This window comes from Neofelis nebulosa, chromosome 3, assembly GCF_028018385.1.
Source record: "Neofelis nebulosa isolate mNeoNeb1 chromosome 3, mNeoNeb1.pri, whole genome shotgun sequence".
NCBI lineage: Eukaryota > Metazoa > Chordata > Mammalia > Carnivora > Felidae > Neofelis > Neofelis nebulosa.
This window is the reverse complement of record NC_080784.1, coordinates 74656739-74679881: the sequence shown is the minus strand read 5'-3', so window position 1 is coordinate 74679881 and position 23143 is coordinate 74656739. Positions and strand designations below refer to the sequence as shown.

Below are 23143 nucleotides of genomic sequence, written 5' to 3'. Positions count from 1 at the left end.
AACAGCACCATTTAATTTTGGACCCTTTATTTTTGAAATCAATTCACTCATTTATAGGATTTTATCATACATTATACATTATGTTATACCCTGCATTATATATTATTTTAATCTTTATTTAAAATGTTTAACATTTTAATTCCCAACACTTGTCAAACCCAGAAAATGTTTAAACTCAATTCTTTATATTTTCTCTTCCTCCCATTGTTCCCATTATTTTGTAGTGTGCCTTACCATTGTACCCAATATTTTCCTGACTTCTTAGAAACTTTCAGATTTTATTATTTCCATTATCCTATATAGCTTTGATTCCTGAGACAACAAGCCATTCACCTTTAATCCTCCTAGTATATTATGAAGGATAAACAAGATTCTTATTTATACCTATAGTTTGCATACATACATTTTTTACATACATTTCACACTCCCAAATTCACACCCTTCATAACTGAAATTATGTGAAATAACTTTAAAATATGGTTCTTTTAGAATTTAATTAGTGCCTTCCTTCTTCCGCCTTATACCCTATAATCATCCAGAAGAAACACAGCATCATCAAACGTGAGCACCAAGAAAATAAAAATAAAATAGAGATTATTCAGTCTAATTTCATCACCTTACTAACCATATTGGAAATAGGGATCTGAAGATATTCAGTGGTATACTGATGACATACACCTAGTGAGGTGTGTGTGTGTGTGTGTGTGTGTGTGTGTGTGTGTGGACACATACATATATTGTTCTTAGACCTCAAGACCTATAGCACTGTGACCTCTTAATTTCTCCAAGACACCCCTCTCAATTCGGTTCTTTCCCTCTCCAGCCCAGACCCATGAATGATCACTTTCACAACTGTGACAGTTTCCTCAGTCTGGTGGCTTTTGGCCAAAGATGCCGAGCAAAGCCTTAGGCCAGCATCATTCCAACCATCTCTCTGCCCTCCTTGGATACCCAGCAGATAACTGGGACTGGAAGAAAATGTCACAACAGCATAGACTGAGGCTGCAGAAATGTCATCATCAGCCAGCAGTCCCCTTCCAACTCTCCTGTGTCATCCCTCTCCTATTCAAGGTCTTCCACCCAACACCTCTGGGCTCACTTCCACAGATGGCTTTCTGTCATATTTCCCAGAGAAAATGAAGGCATCAGGAAAGCACTCCCTCAACTTTCTGCATCTACACTCAACTCTAACTCCTGGTTTCTGTTTCAATGGCAAGAGTAATCCTTCCAGTGCTCCTTTTAGGAATTTTCCTCATGTTTAGTCTTTCTCATTAATTATTTCCCTTAAATTATATTCTTCTCTGTCTAGAGGAATCAAGATTTTTTTCCTTCTCATTATAGCTAAGCCTTATTTTAAAAATGCTATCCGTTCTCTGCAGCTAGCTTGAAAATGTCATACCTAGCTATTCTTTCTACAGTCACCAAGACCTTCTGGTTATAAAATTTACTGGTTATTTTAGTTTTTATCTGATTTTTCTTCTCTGTGGCTTCAGATATTGCTCACTGATGTTTAAAAAGATGGAAAAGCAAGTTGACAATAAATTTCATATTAAAAAAAAGATGGAAAAGAAGGAACAAAGTGAAACAGATGAGAGGGAGAGACAAAAAAGATGGTGGAGGAAGGAATTCATCCCACCTCTTTCCCAATCCACTGTCTTCAAGTTTTTACCCATATGCAGATGACATCCATGTGTCTGCATTAAGCTTCAGGTCTTTGGTTGTCTCATTCATTCATGTGTTCATTCATTCATTTGTGTGTTCACTCATTCACGTGTTCATTGCACATATGCACATATACTGAGTGCCAGGCACTGGAAAGATACCCTTGAATAATAAGTAATTATCTTGGTTCTCAAACTTTCCCTCTAGTGGGGCAAGCAATCATATCAATGAATTATAGACAGTGTCATAGAAAATATGAAATCACTGAGGAAGTGGATCAGGGAAGACTCACCCGAGGTAGACAGTTTTTCATTACCTCATTAAATAAACATATATAGAGAGTGACAGTAGATGCTAAGGTACCATGCCAGGGGCTAAGAATATAACTTCCAGCAGGAAGGCAAATTCTCTCTCCTCACAGTGCTTGCAGAATAGCACAGCACAAGGATAAGTTAGCAAGCAACTACAATTCCACATAAGACATCGCTGGGAAAGTATGGTTGCCTTCTGTCTAAGCTGAGCCTCTAAAGATGAATAGGATTTAACAAGTAAGAAAGAAGAAAGAATGTTTGAATGCATTCAAAGTGAAATCCAAACACCTTAGTACAGTCTCCAAAGCCCCACATTATATGGGTTCTGCTTATTTCTCCAACCTCTTCTCACGTACTCCACTGCTATGCTCCTGGCCCCGTTGGCTTCCCTTCTGTTCTGCAAACATGTTTCATTTCTTTCTGTCAGGTCTTAGTAGTTGCTGATCTCTCTGAATGCTCCTTTCTCAGTTCTTTCCATGGCTATTAGTTATGAAACTATTGTTGTCTTGGATCTAAATCCATCCTGCTCTGCTCTGCCCCATGATGCTGGGGCTGGAGATCTGTAAGCCACAGTCTTGTCTTGCCAATGGACTCCATCCTCTGGTCTGCTGCCAGGGGACACCAGAGGGAGAGTGAAAGTCAGAAGGAGAGGTGATGGGACCCCCTTCTGTTTGCTTGCTGTCTCTGTCAGCGCTGTCATTTAATCTACTGTAGTAACTGCTCATGGCTTTCAATCTTCTGGCACTCCCAGAGCCAGGCTCTGCAAGGCCCTTTAATTTTCTCTTTAGGTTCTGATAACCTTGACCTCTTCTAGGGGTGATAGCTGTTTCTATGGTTATTTTTCCTGGGTTACCTCCGGATTCCCTTTTGCTTACTTAGCCTTCCAACACCTGTATTATAATCTCTGGTTTTCCTGGCTGCACCTGACTGATAGAGAACTTGGCAGCAGGATGGGTCTCAGGTATCAGGGATTCTGAGTTTGGTTATGTCTTTGGCCTTGCATACAGTGATGGGTTCTTTGATTATGGGAAATGGGATACTAGTAGTTCATGACTTGCAGTGATAGCACAATCAATTAAATTATCACCTGCATTCGATTATGAGGAAGTTACTATCAAAGGACTCAAATTCCTTAGAGGACCAAATGGCCGTATGATAGTAAAAAGGAGTATGATGTGAGATAGCTGTTTCTGAACTGTACTAGGGACTTACAGAAAGAAAACTACAAGCTGAAGCTTTAAACCTGCAGCCAAGTCATAACTAAAAACCAGAAAGCTTCTTGCAAGCCCTAAAATTAATCTCCCTGAAGATAAGACTCAAACTGAGTGGCACACACAACAGGTAACTTCTAGCAAGGAGACGTTTATTCACATGAAGACCTATAAGTACAGTCATCCCAACATATTGTAGGCAGTCATGTGCAAATCTGGCTCCACTTCTAAAGAGTGGCACAATTTTTCTAATTTATATTAGAATAAACCTGGGGAATATGTGTGGAAATCATCTCTGAGGATGTGAGACCCAGGAAAATAAAACACAATTTTGGTTTAGGCTGGAATTCTTGGTGTCATGTGTTAATTCATACAGTTATGTCTCTTGACAGTTTCTTTGATGGACTGATTTAATAGTGGCCTATCCTCACTGAGGTTGAGATGCCGCATCTTCTGCATACTATACAGTAAGATTCGAAAAGCTTGAAGAACTGGGAATGTTAGGACAAGTTTGCCATGTATGACATGCCCACCCAGCCCTCTACCCCTACCCTCAGTACATTTCCCAAGAGTTCAGAGGACCTTCCTTTACAAAGACTCTGGGAAAGATATCAGTTAGAAGGATGCCAGCATCCTTTAAATGCCCCTCTGCTAATTGGCCTCTGGAGGCTGTGAATGATGGTGCCCTGACCCTGGAGACCATTTTCTGAGAACAAATACTCTATACCAACTTGTAAAAACAATCAGAAGTGATTTGCTTTTAAATTCAGCATCCTTTCTTAATAAAAACCCTCGAGAAAGTCAGGATAGAAGGAATATACTTAAACATCATAAAAGCCATTTATGAAAAGCCCACAGCTCCTCAATGGGGAAAAACTGAGAGCTTTCCCCCTGAGATCAGGAACACGACAGGGTTGTCCACTCTCACTACTGTTGTTTAACATAGTGTTGGAAGTTCTAGCATCAGCAATCAGACAACAAAAAGAAATCAAAGGCATCAAAGTGGGCATAGATAAAGTCAAGTTTTCACTTTTTTGCAGATGACATGATATTATACATAGAAAACCCGATAGACTCCACCAAAAATCTGCTAGAACTGATACATGAATTCAGCAAAGTCGCAGGATACAAAATTAATGTACAGAAATCAGTTGCATTCTTATACACTAACAATGAAGCAACAGAAAGACAAATAAAGAAACTGATCCCATTCACAATTGCACCAAGAAGCATAAAATACCTAGGAATAAACCTAACCAAAGATGTAAAAGATCTGCATGCTGAAAACTATAGAAAGCTTATGAAGGAAATTGAAGAAGATACAAAGAAATAGGAAAACATTCTGTGCTCATGGATTGGAAGAATAAATATTGTTAAAATGTCAATACTACCCAAAGCTAACTACACATTCAATGCAATCCCAATCAAAATTGCACCAGCATTCTTCTCGAAGCTAGAACAAGCAATCCTAAAATTTGTATGGAACCACAAAAGACCCTGAATAGCCAAAGTAATATTGAAGAAGAAGACCAAGTGGGAGGCATCACAATCCTAGACTTTAGCCTCTAGTACAAAGCTATAATCATCAAGACAGCATGGTACTGGCATAAAAACAGACACATAGACCAATGGAATAGAATAGAGACTCCAGAATTGGACCCACAAATGTATGGCCAACTAATCTTTGACAAAGCAGGGAAGAGTATCCAATGGAAAAAAGACAGTCTCTTTAACAAATGGTGCTGGGAGAACTGGACAGAATGGAAAAAAGACAGTCTCTTTAACAAATGGTGTTGGGATAACTGGACAGAAAACATGCAGAAGAATGAAAGTAGACCATTTTTTACACCATTCACAAAAATAAACTCAAAATGGATGAAGGACCTGAATGTGAGACAGGAAGCAATTGAAACCCTAGGGGAGAAAGCAGGAAAAAAGCTCTCTGACCTCAGCCACAGAAATTTCTTAATTGACACATCTCCAAAGGCAAGGAAATTAAAAGCAAAAGTGAACTATTGGGACCTCATGAAGATAAAAAGCTTCTGGACTGCAAAGGAAATAATCAACAAAACTAAAAGGCAACTGATGGAATGGGAAAAGGTATTTGCAAATGACATATTGGATAAAGGGCTAGTATCCAAAATCTATAAAGAACTCACCAAACTCCACACCCGAAAAACAAATAATCTAGTGAAGAAATGGCAGAAGACATGAATATACACTTTTCTAAAGAAGACATCAGATGGCCAACAGGCACATGAAAAGATGCTCAATGTCACTCCTAATCAGGGAAATACAAATCAAAACCACACCTCATGCCAGTAAGAGTGGCTAAAATGAACAAATCAGGAGACTATAGATGCTGGTGAGGATGTGGAGAAATGGGAACCCTCTTGCACTGTTGGTGGGAATGCAAACTTGAGCAGCCTCTCTGGAGAACAGTGTGAAGATTCCTCAAAAAATTAAAAATAGATCTATCCTATGACCCAGCAATAGCACTGCTAGGAATTTACCCAAGGGATACAGGAGTGCTGATGCATAGGGGCACTTGTACCCCAATGTTTACAGCAGCACCTTCAACAATAGCCAAATTATGGAAAGAGCCAAAATGTCCATCAACTGACAAATGGATAAAGAAGACGTGGTTTGTATATACAATGGAATACTACTTGGCAATGAGAAAGAATGAAATATGGCCATTTGTAGCAACGTGTATGGAACTGGAGAGTGTTATGCTAAGTGAAATAAGTCAGGCAGAAAAAGACAGATATATATGTTTTCACTCCTACGTGGATTGTGAGAAACTCAACAGAAGACCAGGGGGGAGGGAAAGGGGGAGAAAAAGTTACAGAGAGGGAAGGAGGCAACCCATAAGAGACCCTTAAATACTGAGAACAAACTAAAGGTTGGTGGGGGGTGGGGGAGAGGGGAAAGTGGGTGATGGGCATTGAGGAGGGCACCTGTTGGGATGAGCACTGGGTGTTGTATGGAAACCAAGTTGACAATAAATTACATACAAAAAAAAAAACTTAAAAAAAAAAGAAGTGATTTGCTTTTACCCAGCAGAAACAACAGAGTACATCTCTATGTAATCTCTTCCACTATTGGCCATCATCTACTTGGCAGAGATATTGCTCATCTTGGGATCCAATAGAACATCATACTGAACCACTACTTTGATGACATCACAACTGGATCTAATGTGCAGAAAGTAGCAAGTAACTTAGATGTCTTAATTAGATGTATCTATTAGACCACCCATTGGCAAACTATAGACTACTGGCCACTATTGTAAAGTTTTGCTGAAACACACCTGCTCTCATTTCTTTATGTATTATCTGTTGCTGCTGTCTTGGTGAGACGTCAGAGTTGAGTGACAGAAACTGCATGGTCCTCAAAACCTAAAATATTTAGTACCTTGCCCTTTACAGAGAAATGTTTGCAGAGCCCTGTCCTGGAGTCAAGGGTGGAGAGGGATAGCAGTTGAGGATAGAGAAGAAAGCTAGAGTCATTCCATAAAGTGATTGGCTGTTAAACAAGAGAAAATAAAACTTCATCCTCAAAACCATGAGGAATTAATAAAGAATTCTGACCATAGGAGTGTTATTTTCAGGTTTACTTTTTAGGAAGATCATTTGTCATGGAACTCCTCAACCGTAGAATGCCCACACAAGTCAGACATTTCTAAAGCAAAATAGGATCATGCCTGACTGATTGAATTGAATAAACAAATGAATGAATTCTGAAGAGTGAAGGCAACTTGAAGCAGGTTATTTTACAGATGTTCCAGTTTCTCAAATCACAGAGTCAAAATCTTTACTGAGCTACTATGTCTTAGCTTGCATTACGTTAGGGACCTGGGATAAAAGTGAATAAAACATGCCTTGAATCCATGAGAAGTTCCCAGCCTAAAGGGCAGAGAGACGAGTAAATAATTAGACAATGACAATTCCCTGCATTAAATAAGACTAAATCAAAGTTTTAATAGTGATTGTCTCTGGGTGAGGAAAATTATAAGTGGTTCTTATTCTTTTTTTTTTCATGCTTACTATTTCATTAATTTTAAGGCTTATTATCCCCCACATTTGAATATTTCTGAAGTTAGATGCATTTTACAATGAATGCTGTTTTAGAGTCAACGAAACAGATGAAATACTGTCATGGCAGTGTTTCTCCCTCGCTCCAAGTATAGGCTGTCGTGTGAAGTTATAATCCAGCACAAGACATTTTTCAGGAAATCAGATCCAGAGTTAATTCCAAATAAACTCAGAGAATACAGCTGACCCTTGAACAACACGATTTGAACTACACGAATTCATGTACACGTGGATTTTTTTTATAAATACAGTATAGTACTGTAAATTTACTTTCTCTTCCTTCTGATTTTCCTAAAACCATTTTCTTGTCTCTAGCTTATTTTGTTGTAAGAATATAGTATAGAATACATATAATCTACAAAACATGTGTTCATTGACTGTTTACATTACCAGTAAGGCTTCTGGTCAACTGCAGGCTACCAGTGGTTAAGTTTTTGGAGCCTCAAAAGTTAAACGTGGGTTTTTGACTGTGTGAGGGGCAGTCAGCACTCCTCATCCCCATGTTGGTCAAGGGTCAACTGTACAGTTTTTTTATGGAATAGAGAAGAAAATCTCATTATAGAATTTGACATTTTTTGCGTGGCAACGTGCTGTGAAATGATCTTGTATTCACCACTATTGAGCAAATATATCAGCAGGAGAGATTCATCTGCCCTAGCGGGGGCACCCTTTCTCCAGGGAATAGGGGAGGGGCGCCCCCGGGGATAAATCTTTTCTCCTTAACAATAGAACTCTTGTTGGTGGTACCAAAGCTGTAGCAGTTTTAATATCTTAGTTAAAACCTGGTAGTTGTTTTTCCCTTTTAATACATGAAAAAACTCCTGTTAGTACTAGTGTGAGTCATACATCATAAACATGCAGGGCTCGAAGTCCCATGGGTTTTGAAGGCCAAACAACACTGTAGGCTTACAATTTTAAAAACATATGTTAAGCTTTCTAGTATTAAGTAACGCTATACTATTTTTTAAAAATACATACTAAAAAGTAAACCATTCATAAATTCCAATGTGATGCCAGTTATGTTAAAATCTTGACTACGTCATCTAGTTCTTATGCATAATTCTTTTTCATTGTTTTAAACCAACAAGCAAAGATAAAAAACAAAAACCAAAAAACAAAAACAACAAAAGGTTGAGGGAAAATACATTCAAAGGCACTTGCTTAACAAATCTGGCCTCATTAAAAACACTGAGATTAACAGTAAGCCAAAATGGTCTCCACAACACATCAAGGTGCCTGAGACTCAGGAAGATGCTAATGTGGTATTTCAAACATCCACCAATGCAAAGCCAGAAAAACAAAAATTTTGCATCTAAATTCTCCATCCAGCAAACCATAACCTTTGGCATAACGAAGTCTTCAATTCAGTTTAAGTAACAGGTTTATTCTAAAAGAAAATAACACCAACAGTAGGCAACCTGACAGTAAAAAGTGGAATGCATATTTATGATAATCAGTTTTAGTTGAGACATGTAAAAATTTGAGAGAAATGCTTTTCTCTCTCTTCTTACATTGAAGCAAGAGATTCCTTAGCAGTGTCCATTACCAAAACTAAAATTAGTAAGGTAAAGTAAGGTCAAGAAGAGGAAGCATTTTATATATTTTAATAATTGCTGATGAGTAATGACTCCTAATGATTGCATGGATTCACATCGGTGACATGTTCAGCATATGTCTGTGAACTTTGGGAAGTAGTTTTTGTGTTGCTCAGGGCCCTATGTTGCTCAATTTACACCAGAGAGCATTCTAAGAGAACTTTATTGAACTATTGTGAAACACAACGCTTATGTATATTTTCCATTGTTTCTATCACCCTTAAGACCATACTGCCAAAAATGTGCTAAATAAATTCTATAAGTACAAGTTGGGAGGAAGAATTGGTACCACACTCCAGCCCTGTGTCCTTGAGCTTAGTAAGAGTAATTCTGTGATCATACTGCCCCATTCTGGTCAAAAGAGAGAAAATTAGGTTAGTCTTTGAAAAGAAAGTTTTTGCAGCATCATATACAGATTTATGCAAAATGCATTTCATTAAAAGATGATGTTTTCCCAAGGGGCAAAGCATCTAAAATGGTATACAATGTAGTTTAAAAGCTCAAGGAAGTCTATCTTTTACCCCTTGGATGAACAATTTGGGAAGAAAATGCTACTGTTAATACTAATATTACCATGGACATATCTATTACAGTTTTTGTTAAAAAAATTATACTAATGGGATGCCTGGGTGGCTCCGTTGGTTGAGCGTCCAACTTCAGCTCAGGTCACGATCTCACGGTTTTTGAGTTCAAGCCTCAGGCTCTGTCCTGACAGCTAGGAGCCTGCTTCGAATTCTGTGTCTCCCTCTCTCTCTGCCCCTCTCTTGCTTGCACTCGGTCTCTCTCTCTCTCAAAAATAAACATTAAAAAAATTTTTTTTTAATTATACGGATTATGTAATGCCACTTGCTATATACAAAGGTGAACTTAAAAAGGTTGGCTCATTCATGGATTGAAAGAATTAATATTGTTCAAATATCAATACTTTCCAAAGCAATCCACAGATTCAATGCAATTCCTATCAAAAGTCCAAAGGCATATTTCATAGAAGTAGAACAAATCATTCTAAAATTTGTATGGAACCACAAAAGATCCCAAATGACTAAAGCAATCGTGAGAAAGAACAAAGCTGGAGGTGTCATGCCCCCTGATTTCCTACGACAAAGCAACGCTAATCAAAACAGTATGGGACTGGCACAGAAACAGACACAGAGATCAGTGGAACAGAATCAAGAGCCCTGAAACAAACCCACACAATACATGGACAATTAAGTTATGAAAAAGAAGCTAAGAATATACAATGGGGGAAGAGCAGTTTCTTAAATAAATGGTGTTGAGAAAACTAGTCACATACAAAAAAAATGAAACTGGGCCACTATCTTACACCAAATACAAAAATTAACTCAAAATGAATTAAATACTTGAATGTAAAACCTAAAACCATAACATTCCTAGAAGAAAACACAGGTGGTAAACTTTGTGACATAAGTCCTAGTGATGTTCTTGTGGATCAGATTCCAAAGTCAAGGGAAAGAAGAGCAAAAATTAACAAATGAGAATACATCAAACTAAAAAGCTTCCGCATATAAAGGAAACCATCATCAAAACAAAAAAACACCCTCCTGAACAGGAGAAGATATTTGCAAATCATGCATTTGATAGGGGTTAATATCCAAAATATATAAAGAACTCAAACTCAACAACAAAAAACAAACAACATGATTTTTTAAAGTGCAGAGGATCTGAATAAACGTTTTTCCAAAGAAGACACATAGGTGGCCAACAGCCACATAAAAAGATGTTCAACATAACTAATTATTAGGGCAATGCAAATCAAAACTACAATGATATGTGATGTCATATCTGTTAGAATGGCTATTATCAAAAAATAACAAGTGTTGGATAGGATGTGGAGAAAAGAAAATACTCACACACTGTTGGTGGGAATATAAATTGGTGCAGCCACTATGGAAAACACCATCATGGAGAGTCCTCAAAAAATTAAAAATAGAACTACTGCATGATCCAGCTATTCCACTACTGGGTATTTATCCAAAGAAAATGAAAATGCTAATTTCAAAATACACTTGTACCCTTATGTTCACTAAAGCATTATTTAAAATAGCCAAGATTGGGGCGCCTGGGTGGCTTGGTCGGTTAAGCATCCGACTTCAGCTCAGGTCATGATCTCATGATCTGTGAGTTTGAGCCCCGCGTTGGGCTCTGTGCTGACAGCTCAGAGCCTGGAGCCTGTTTCAGATTCTGTGTCTCCCTCTCTCTGAGCCTCCCCCGTTCATGCTCTGTCTCTCTCTGTCTCAAAAATAAATAAACGTTAAAAAAAATTTAAAAAAATAGCCAAGATATGTAAGCAACCTAAATGTCCATCAATGGATGAATGTATTAAAAAATGTGATACACACACACACACACACACACACACACACACACATACACACACACACACTACTCAGTCATAAAAAAAGAATTAAATCTTGCCATTTGTAACAACATGGTTGGACCTTTGGACATTGAGGATATTATACTAAGTGAAATAAGTCAGAAGGAGAAGGTCTGATACCCTATGATTCAGTCCCATGTGGAATCTAAAAACAAAAGGAACAAAATGAAGTGAAAAGAAACTCATAGATACAGAGAATAGACTGGTGGTCACCAGAGGGGAAGGCGGTTGGGGATGGGTGAAAGGGGTAAAAAAATGTCAACTGTAGAGTGACAGATGGTAACTAGATTTGCGGGAGTAACCACTTTGTAGCGTATACAGATGTCCAATTATAATGTATGTCTGAATCTTCTATAATAAAAAAATATATATGCAAAAGGTAAAAAGATGAGCTTATCAAGCAATTTGTACGAACTCAGATGGAGAAAATTGGCATATGCTTTCAATGGCAAACACTTCACTGTAATTTTCAGCATTATTTTTTTAAATATAAACAACATTATTAAAATTACTGAATCTTACATAGAAAAAGTCACAGTGATATTGAAAAGCAATTCTAAGACATTTACAAATTACTAGCCACAGTCAATTCATTCACTTCCAAGTCATTTGTCTGGACATAGTGGCTGACATTAATAAGAGTAATAACAGTAATGACATAAGTTAACATTCATTGACCACTTATTGTGCCAGTCACTGGTCTTATCTCTTTACATGTAATAATGAATTCATACTCATAACAGAACTACAAATTAGGCACTATCATTATCCCCATTTTCCAGATAAGCAAACAGAGCAACAGATAGAATTAGCTACTTGTTCAAAGTTACACAGCTGAAGTAAAGGGTAGTTCTAGGATTCAAACCCAAGCATCCTCTCTCTTCCATTGTGCTATAAATAGAGGAAATACAGAACCATTTACCTTCTTGTATGCAATGTATCTAACCATTACACTCTGGAAGTGTGATACTTTGTCTATACTTTTTCAGTTTATTATCAAGATCAAATCAGTAAGTTGCATACAAATTAATTAGGTATGTATCATTCTACCATAAATAATATAAATCAATACAAACAAAAGCCATATTGAAGCAAACATTATCTTTACGTGTGTATATGTTTTTATGTGTATGCTAATTAAAGAAGTATTAGAAGTTTGAGATAAGTAGCAACTGTCTTCATTTTTCTGAGCCATAACTAGTTTAAATTATGTGAATTTTTGTTTTTGGCATTAATCTCCAAGTTTCTATACTTTTAAATTACCTGAATCTCTGTCCGTAGCTTCAACCCTTATGACAAACTCCCCTGGATTTTGGTTTTCTTTAACTGAAGCTTCATACAAGTTCTGCTGAAATACTGGTGCCTCATCATTTACATCAAGAACAGTAATTGTCAAAGTCTGGGATGAAGAAAGCACGGGTATGCCATCATCCAGGGCCAGAAGGGTCAGAATGTGCTGGGTTTTTATTTCATAATCCAAAGGACAAGTTGTTGTTAGTAAGCCTGATTTGAAAGAGGAGAAGACAAATATTAGAAACATTTTTTTAAAGAAGTCATGCTTACTCCACCTTTGTCTAAATTACCTAACTTGCTAAAAATTCAGATGTTTTCTTTGTTCAAGAATAAATCTTACTGGGGTGCCTGGGTGACTCAGTCAGTTAAGAATCTGACTGTTGAGACTCTTGATTTCAGTTCAGGACATGATCTCATGGTTCATGGGATCGAGCCCCGCATCGGGCTCTCACAGAGGCTGCTTAGGATTCTCCCTCTCTCTCTGCCTCTCTCTCTCTCAAACTAAATAAATAAACTTAAAAAAAAATAAATCTCATTAAACTGATGTTGAGTTTATACATTACCAAGAATAAAAAATATATATATTGCCAAAAAATAAAAATGATTCTTTTGACTAAAAGACCAAGAACATTCTAGTTTAAATTATAAAATGAATGAGAATTCAGAAATAATCTATCATATATCATTATCTATGGAGATGATTACATCAAAATTATTTACTTATCCAACTTTTACTTTCATTTAAAAAATCTAGGTTAGAGGTGCCTGGCTAGCTCAGTCGATAGAGCACATGGCTCTTGATCTCAGGGTTGTGAGTTCAAGCACCGCACTGGGCAGGGAGCCTACTTAAAATAATAAAACAAGGGTGCCTGGGTGGCTCAGTTGGTTGAGCATCTGACTCTTGATTTCAGCTCAGGTCATGATCTCAGGGTCATGGGGTCAAGTCCTGCATTGGGCTCTGTACTGAACATAGAGCCTGCTTGGGATTCTCTCTCTCTGTCTCTCTGTCTCTCTCCCTTCCTCTGCCCCTCCCCTGTTCTCACATGCTCTCTCTCTCCTTAAAATAAAAAAAAATTTTAAAACCCCAAAGCCAAACCAAAACCAAACAACAAAACTAAAACAAACAAAAAAACAAATCTAGGTTGTGAGAGTATACACTCCAGGTCAAATGACACGTCGTGTTTAATGTTTTAAAGTGACCAAGTTACAAAAAGGTGAGTATGGCTATATTCTTTAAGATAAAGACTTAACATCTCTTTATACTACTCTCCGTTAACTATCTTTTTTTTTTTTTTTTTTTTTACTAACAAAAGATAGTTAAGACTTTATAACTCAGGTAATAAACTCCAAAGCATGTAACTTACCTAAGCAAAGTGTTACAAAGCTTGCACACATAGAGCTGTTACTGATTCCAGTTCTCATAATTCTTCTTTTAGGATTGCTGTTTGCTTCTCTAACACATGCTTATCCTATGAGAACTTATCTTCATATAATTAAAGAAGCTTGCCCTTTTAGATTTCATAAGATAGTTTTTCAATTACTTATCACTTTATATTTCAGAGCCAAAGCCATTGCAGAACTCACTATGTCTTCCTCATAAGAAATGTGAGCTTTGTGAAGAAAAATAGCCTGTCTTCTCTGAATGCATTCAGCAAGGATCATTTATGTCTTTGAAAAATATCTCCACTGAAACAGCCAGTACAATTGCTCAAGAGTCGTGATACCTATATTACTGAAGCATGATTCTAATTTTATCCATCCTCTTTAACGATCTGGAATAGACCTTCCTTAGCCATGCTGGAAAACATTTTAAGTGTCATTGAAACAGGTCCTTGGAGACCCCTGCTCTAACAGAAATCAGCAGCTGAGTCTGGACTATCTCTCTGTCAGCTGGGCTTTTAGGTGATGGTCATGCGTGCCTCAGAATGGAACCATATGTACAGGATTTAATAAATATTTTGATGAAATTTTCCAATGGTATATAGCCAGACTATAATCATGGCTTCCAAATCCTATACATTCAGTCCCATTCCAAATAATGTTCCTAACTAACAGTTGGGCCAAATGGTACATACATCTGAGATGTTTTATCTAAGACTTATGCAGAAATGGCTTTATTATATTTTGCTAGTCCATCTTTTCAAATCAGGTTGAGGGATGTTAATTTCCAATTTCACAAGAATGACACTCTATACATGTAATCTTCCATCGAAACACATCAAAATTTCTAGGAGATGTTATCTGGCAATATGGTGACAGCAAGAAAAGTGAAGTGACAGTGAATGACATTGAATAAGTGACAGAGGGGATGGTGAGTAAATGCTTCTGCAAAAAATAAAATGTTACAGCTGATGTGAAAGTAAGGGTCTTAATGCCCATATCAATCCAATAATTTACAAATACAGTATTTCCAACTATTTACAAATGTGTATTTGCACAATCTTACAGATAGGATTCTGTGCTAATGTGTGATCAATGCTGACGCTTAGTCTTGCTCTGCCTCAATTTACTTTGGGCCCTGTGAGGACCCACAGTGCAAAGTCTCAAAGAAGTTTGCCACTGTATATTCATCCCATGAAATGTGAGCTAGCGACAAAGCACAGTCGATTTTAATTTCAACAAAAAGGTCAATTACAGTTGGTTCTCTAAATACAACCTCTGTGCCTATCATATATGTAAGTTAAACAGTAAATCAAGTCACATTTCTTTAAAGCCAGTATATCTTGAGAATTATTTTAACATAGGAAAACAAAAAGGGCAAACGTAAGCAAGTGATCAGAGACTTTAATTGACAATGGCATACAGTACCTGATGACTCATCTAGCGTAAAGGCCATGTTTTCATTTCCTGAAAGGATGCTGTATGTTACTCTTCCATTCCTTCCTTCATCTGGATCTTGAGCAGTTATGTGGTGCACCAAAGAGCCCACTGTGGCATCCTCTTTGATGTGGGCCATGGGGAAAGACATAAAAGTGGGGCTGTGGTCATTTACATCCAAAATCACTACCTTTGCCATCAGTGATCCCACGCGCCGGTCTGTCACATTCACAGCCTGATCGGATGCTGTTATTGTCAGCATGACAGCTGGAACTCGCTCTCTGTCAAGGAGGGATGCAGTGACTAATGTGCCAAATGAGGGGTGGATAAGAAAGGGACTCATGCCAGGGTGGTGGGATTCGATGAAGTATTGAATTCTACTGTTCAAAAAACTGCCATCCCCATCCTTGGCATTGAAGACATGCACCAGCGTCCCTATAGGGACATTCTCTTCCACGCTTATCACGATGAGCTCTTCTTGGAAAGATGGGGAATGGTCATTCTGATCTTCCACATCAATATTAAGGAAGACTGTGCTATTCAGAGGAGGGGTTTTGCTATGGTCTTTAGTAACCACCCTGAACAAATAATGGGATGTCATTTCATAATCAAGTTCCTTAGAAAGGAATAAGTCTCCTGTCGAGCTGTCAATTTTGAAGTGCCCATCCTTGTCATCTGCAGCAATACTAAAATGTAACTTTCCATTATGATGTTGCTGAAGGTGATCGGGTGACTTTATCAAGCTCATTATTTTTGCAGGCTTCAAGTTTTCTGGTAAAACTAAGTGTCTAATATTCTGAGAAATGATAGCTCTCCCTTTAGATAGAGGTATCACCTGAAATAAGAATGGAAAGGAGGTGTTAATTTGGGATCCTTTGTAACAGATGAATCAATAGATGTGATGATAGTATTTCAGAAGCAAATCCCTTCCATTTGTATGATACACATATTAATTGGTGAGAAAACGTCTTTTTCTATTATATAATTCCAAGGTGTCTCTGAAGATTGAAATTTGCATAATAGCTAGGAGATAAGAAAGTACACAATTTTCTACTTCCCCATTTGTTTTAATGTGCGATAGTATCTGGGAGATAAGAAAGTACAGAATTTTCCACTTCCCTGTTGGTTCTAATGTGTCAAATGAGGTTTGGTAAGACCGTGCTACAGTTAAGCTGAATTGTAGCTTTGTGATTCTTCAACAAGACTGTGGGATAGATAATTCTCCAAATTACTCTAAATCCCAGAGACCAATATATCCATAATGGCCACATCTGTGCACATTTATGTATCATGTGTCTTTGTTTATCTGAAACCAGAGACTTGGAAGTATTATGATATAGAATTTTCTCCTAACCCACATATCCTCAATCAACAAAGAATATAATTTGGAAAGCAAATTCTTAGGGATATCTCTTCTTGATTATTACACACATCTATACTAATATTACTGATTATCATGTGCATGAACAAAGAAATCTAGCTAAGCACAGTCATCTCATCTTTGACTGGTTAGTGTGAATTTTTCCTACAATGAAGACTTCCCACAAGTTGTTTGCTCATTATGATTAAAGCAAAGCCGTAAAATACGGTTCTCAAGTGACTTTTCTAAATTTAAAAATAATGACAAAGAACTATGTGACTTATTATTGACCATGTGTTTACATACAAGTTTCTCCCACAAATTTACCAGGTCCTTGCAATTAGGAAAAAGTAAAAGACAAGACACTTTTTTGTTCTTCATAGGCAGAGCAATGTAAATGCAGTGAGCCTATGTAGTGAGAAAGGTAAGTATCTTGTCAGGAAACGTACAAAGTCAAAAGTTAAAAGTTATTTGGGTCTAATCATTTCGCGAGTCATAATAAAAAGACACACATGAATCTTCGGTGCTCTCTAAATACAGCATTCACTTTATTTAAGGAATTTTGACCATAACATTTGTATAAAAATCAAACAAAAACCTTCAGAACACCTTTAAAGTTTTTTATTTTTTAAATGTTTATTTATTTTTGAGAGAGAGAGAGAGAGACAGAGCATGAGCGGGGGAGGGGCAGAGAAAGAGGGAGACACAGAATCTGAAACAGGCTCCAGGCTCTGAGCTGTCAGCACAGAGCCCGACACGGGGCTTGAACTCGCAGACCATGAGATCATTCCCTGAGCTAAAGTCAGAGGCTTAACTGACTGAGCCACCCAGTCACCCCTCAGAATATCTTTTCACACTGTACGGTGACAATGGAACATTACCTGAATATTAATGACTGCCTGTCCTTGAAGAGGAGGCTCCCCCTGGTCACTGGCAATTATGGTCATCCTGTAGGAAGGTCTGTAGTCATGTGAAAGTATTGTGGTTGTTCTGATTTCACCACTGTTGGCATCAATCCTGAAGTGATCAGAGCTACCTTCTATAGACACACACGGAAATTAGGAAATCGATGTTAACTGACAGTGCAGAAAATAAAGAATTAACTAATCTACATAACCATATAATTTGGAAGCTTTATTTGTTTTCAGCTCTGTGAGTGTACAAACATAAAATAATACTAAAAATATAGGCAAGAAACGTAACAGATTTTTAAATGTTTTATTATGGAAATTTTCAAACATATATAAAAGTGGAAGGAATGCAACAATGAGCTTTTGTGTGGCTATCATTTTAGCTTCAATAATTATCAACTCATGACGGATCTTTATTCCCCATTCATATAATTTCCCCTTACCATCTTCTTTTCAAGCAAATTCCAGAAATCCTATCATTTCTTCTGTATATATTTCAACATGCATCTCTAAAAAATAAGGAAAAGTTTGCCTGGGTGGCTCAGTCGATTAAGCATCTGACTTTGCATTTCAGCTCAGGTCATGATCCCACAGTCTCATGAGTTTGAGCCCAGCATCAGGCTCTGTGCTGACGGTGTGGAGCCTGCTTGGGATTCTCTGTCTCTCTCCCTCTCTCTCTCTCCTCCTCCTCCCCTACTCATGCTGTCTCTGTCTCTCTCAAACAAATAAACTTTAAAAAAAAAAAACTAAAAAAAAAAAGGAACATTTTTAATATAGTCACAGGACTTCATTATTCTATTAAAAATTAATAATTAGCAGGGCACCTGGGTGGCTCAGTCGGTTGAGCATCCGATTTCAGCTCGGGTCATGATCTCACCGTTCCTGGTTCCCAAGTTTGAGCCTCATGTCAGGCTCTGTGCTGACAACTCAGAGCCTGGAGCCTGTTTCAGATTCTGTGTCTCCCTCTCTGTCTCTGCCCTCCCCCGGCTCATGCTCTGTCTCTTTTTCTCTCTCTCTCTCAAAAATAAACATTAAAGAAAGTTTTTTAATTAGTGATTATCCCTTAATCTCATCAAATGTAAAGCCAGTTTTAAATTTCCATGGTCTCATAACTATCTTTTCTTTTCTTGTTTTGGTTAGCTCAGCTCAGGTTCAACGTAGAGTCTCTATTTGCATAGCTCTTCAATCTGTGCACTTTTGTTATCCAGCTCTTCATTTTGCTCTCGCAACTCATTTGGTCAAGAAATGGATCATGTATCCTGAAGTTTATCACGATCTGGATTTCACTGTTTCTCATCTCTAACATGTGGCTTAATATGTTCCTCTGTTCTCTGTTCCTTAAATGGGAAGGTAGTTCTAGAAAGTGAATCAGATTCAGGTTCAGTTTTGGGGGGGCAAGTTTACTTCATAAAGTGCCATTTTGCATTTTTCTTCAAAAGCACATGTCTGATGGCCTCCTTTTTTGATGTTGGCCCCCACTGATGCACAGCTAAAGATACATTCACTAAAGATACATTCAGTGTTGCAAAGTACAATATTCTGAGTCTATCATCCATTCTTCATTTATTAGCTGGAATATAGTAATAAAGAGAAACTTTCATCTACATATTGGTCATCCAACGGGACAGTTCATCCCAGGAAAGTCAGAATAAATACTTGATGCTAAACTTATTTTAACAGTGCTCAGAATAATGGATTGGCTCACTAACATCGTCTAGGGCTCCAACTATGACAACGAAAAGTTTGTTTAGTTTCTGTTTTAAGAATCATTAAGCATGAATTAAACACATTGGCAGGGTTTCAATCTATTGCCATTATTATTCTTATTGATGTTCAAACTGTCCCTTCTTTGAAGAGTGGGATCCTCTTAAAGTTGATTCCTGAATTTTTGTAATATGATCCTAGTAATCTGTAGTAGGCTTCCTGTAGCTGGTAGGACAAAATGGCACAGACTCATCTTATAGATTTCCTGCCCGGGACCTGGAGCCAGCTGTTTCTTCAAGGATACTTTACCAGTTATAGAAGATATAAAGACAAATAAAAAAGAATTCCTGCTCTTAAGAAAGTTGGAGGGTGCCTGGATGGCTCAGTTGGTTGAACATCCAACTTCGGCTCAGGTCATGATCTCATGGTTTGTGAGTTCAAACCCCACGTTGGGCTCTATGCTGACAGCGTGGAGCCTGACGCCTGCCTGGAGTTCTGTGTCTCCTCTCTCTGCCCCTCCCCTGTTCACACTCTGTCTGTATCTCAAAAATGAATAAACATTAAAAAAAAAAAAAGAAAGTTGGAGGGTAGAGCAGGAATTTATGTAACATCTATTTCTTTGTGATTTCTATGCTTTGATCCATTTATTTAATTCTTAACAAGAATACTGTAGGAGATTTTCATGAATGTTATACATGTCTTTATTTGTACTATATTTATTTTTATCTTGTTATTTTTCTTATATTTTATAGTTTCCTCTATTTAGCAGTTGGGTTGAAGTACAAGCAAAAATATGAATAACATAACATATACCATCATTTTTTATATTGCTATGCCCCAAGTATCATTCTAGAAGCTAAGGTTTAAAAATAATCTATATTTCAAACATTCGGAACTATATGCTGAGCATCCATGTAAACATTTCCAAATGCGTCAATTCGTAAAATTTCTTCAGAAGTTTTTAATAAATGACAGAGTAACACTACAGCGGAGGATCTGGGTATACTTCCAGATCACATTCCCCTCCTTCTCTGTAACTAGACCCTTTTCTAAAAGTAGTGGTTTATGTTTCTAGTCCATATATTCACGAGTAATATATCACATGGTTTTGTTTCCTTCTAAATAATGGTATTAGAGCAGGATTAGAGCTTAATATATTAATTTTTCTGTGTATGTCCGTGTGTGTGTGTGTGTGTGTGTGTGCATGCAGCAGGCTCATTATCACTCAACAATCCATCACATCGTCTTTAGGATCTTGAACTTTCCCAAGCATGAACATGATACGCCTTTTCATTTCATTCTTCTTTAAGATCTTTCATTAATATTTTGTTATTTTCTGGGGCTCCTGGGTGTCTCAGTCGGTTGAGCGACTGACTTTGGCTCAGGTCATGATCTCATGGTTTGTGAGTTCTAGCCCCACGTCAGGCTCTGTGCTGACAGCTCAGAGCCTGGAGCCTGCTTTGGATTCTGTGTTTCCCTCTCTCCCTGCCCCTCCCCCACTCATGCTCTGTCTCAGAAATAAATAAACATTTAAAAAATATTTTGTTATTTTCTACTTTAAAGGTCTTGAATGTCTTTCACTGAAATTTTCCTCCCTCTGCTCCTATCAGGATGATCCTGATTTGGGGGGTTTTGAAACATATTATGTAAGGGGCTCTCTTTAAGAAAAATAAGACCATATTACAAATATAAATTGTTCACTGCCCCCTACTCCTATCCCAGAAGAGCCCTTCAGGTGAAGGCCCTGAAACTTAAACTCCATTACTTCACAGTAAATCTGCCCCAATATCCTATGGTTTTCTTTGTTACAGTGAGTGAGATCTTTGAAAATGTGCTTCGTTTTTTTAAATGTTAGTGGTTTTTGTATATTGACATAGTTCCCAGAAGGTTTTTATCTTATTCATTCCAATGGTTTGGCTGCAGGATCTTTTGGGTTTTCCATGTGGACATTATCTGCATAATAGGTAATGTTATCTCTTGCCTTCTTACGTTTGTCACAAACATGACAAAGCAACAAATATCTTTTGAAAAGAGTGTAAAATGTAATGCCAACTAAAGCTTATCACTGGAACAAATCTGAGACTTGTACATTCTAAAACAAAAACATAAATATGAAGTTCCAACATACACACACATATATATATGAATGCATGTGACCTTTTCCAGGTATGGTTTACTTTGACCTTAAGAATATTTAGTCTTCATAAAGATTCATAGATTCTTGGTACTCATGATCATATTTCTTTATACTTAATACAATTTTGATTCACTAAATACTTTATTTTCAATAAAAGTTGATTTGCATTTCAGATTACTGAAAAATATTCATTAAGGTGGATGGTTGGTTGGTTTCTACTTGAGACACACAAAAACCACTATGATTTTACATTAAATTTTTAAGTTATTTTTAATTTTTCTAATGTTTCTTTTTGAGAGAGAGAGAGAGACAGAGAGAGAGACAGGAAGACAGAGTGCAAGCAGGGGAGGGGCAGAGAGAGAAGGAGACACAGAATCCAAAGCAGGCTCCAGGCTCTGAGCTGTCAGCACAGAGCCTGACGTGGGGCTCGAACTCACAAACCGTGAGATCACATGACCGTGACCTGAGCCGAAGTAGGATGCTTAACCAACTGAACCACCCGGGGGCCCCAATTTAGTATATGTGCTGCCAAAGCAAGCACAGTTATTTTTTAAAATAAAGGTGATTCTAGATAATGACAAATTTATTTTGTTTGTACCTGGTGTTATTTTCATCATTAACCATTTTCCCAGAAGAAGGTAGATAGCTGGTAGACAAAAGAGAAAATTCTAAAGGCTCTTAATTCTTTTATGAAGGGTGACTTTTACCTGGAGATACTGAGTATACGACTTCTGCATTGTTTCCTTCGTCAAAATCCTTTGCAAACACAGTTGTCACCAACATATTTACTGGCTGACCTTCCAGAACCTGTCATTAAAACAAACGGCTTAAAAATTAGTCAAAGTTCAGAAAGAAATATGAATCTTTAAGTGAAAGAACACATACTACTAAGCATTTTGAAAACTATTTTAAACATTTAAAAACATTTAAATGTTTAAATACTTAAATATTTAAACATAAAAACATTTAAACATTTTAAAATCCACATATAACTCAAATGTCTACCACATAAATTATATAAATAATTTTTACATAAATGCAAATCCATGAAAAGAAACAGCACTATAAATTTAAGTCTTTCACTCAATTTGGACAGACTATATGCAGCATTTGAACTAATTTTGAGGGAAAAAAATAAAATTGACTAAATGATCTTAGATTTTGGACATATTTTAAGAATTCTAGCATCTTCTCATTCCCCAAATATGCTAGAGATTGATATAAACCTTTATTTCAGGGAACACACCTAATACAGGTAACATACCTCATTAGTTAACAGGAACTTTTCAGAGGATTTTGAAATGTACACGTGGAGTTGAACTCCAAGTGAAGAGTCCTGCTACCCTGCCATGGGATATTTTAATGATATAATTAAAATCAAAATGATACTATAAGAACGCTTTGCTTTGGTAGAATTTTCCTTAAATACAGCTTTGGAGGATGATTTTAAAACTATTAACTGTCTCGGTACCTTTTTTGAGTTGTTCAATATGCATATCTGAACACAGTTTGAGGGTCCGGTTGTTTTGGAGTATAGCTTCCAAGCTTTTTATTCATTCATTTAAAAAAGTAAAGTACCTCCAACATATATTTATTGATTATGTACATAAACAAATATTCTAACTTACTATGTGTACTATATACCAT

At 37.1% G+C, this 23143-nt stretch overlaps 1 protein-coding gene across 1 annotated transcript in view; it reads right to left on the bottom strand.

The window, feature by feature from the left end:
* Nucleotides 1-23143, bottom strand: part of DCHS2 (dachsous cadherin-related 2) — a 245584-nt gene that overhangs the window by 63248 nt on the left and 159193 nt on the right. The window contains exons 7-10 of the mRNA XM_058721111.1: nt 22204-22303; nt 17626-17783; nt 15376-16219; nt 12538-12777 (exon numbers count right to left, since the gene is read on the bottom strand). Coding sequence (XP_058577094.1) covers nt 12538-12777; nt 15376-16219; nt 17626-17783; nt 22204-22303 — 1342 coding nt within the window. The remainder of the gene's footprint in view (nt 1-12537; nt 12778-15375; nt 16220-17625; nt 17784-22203; nt 22304-23143) is intronic.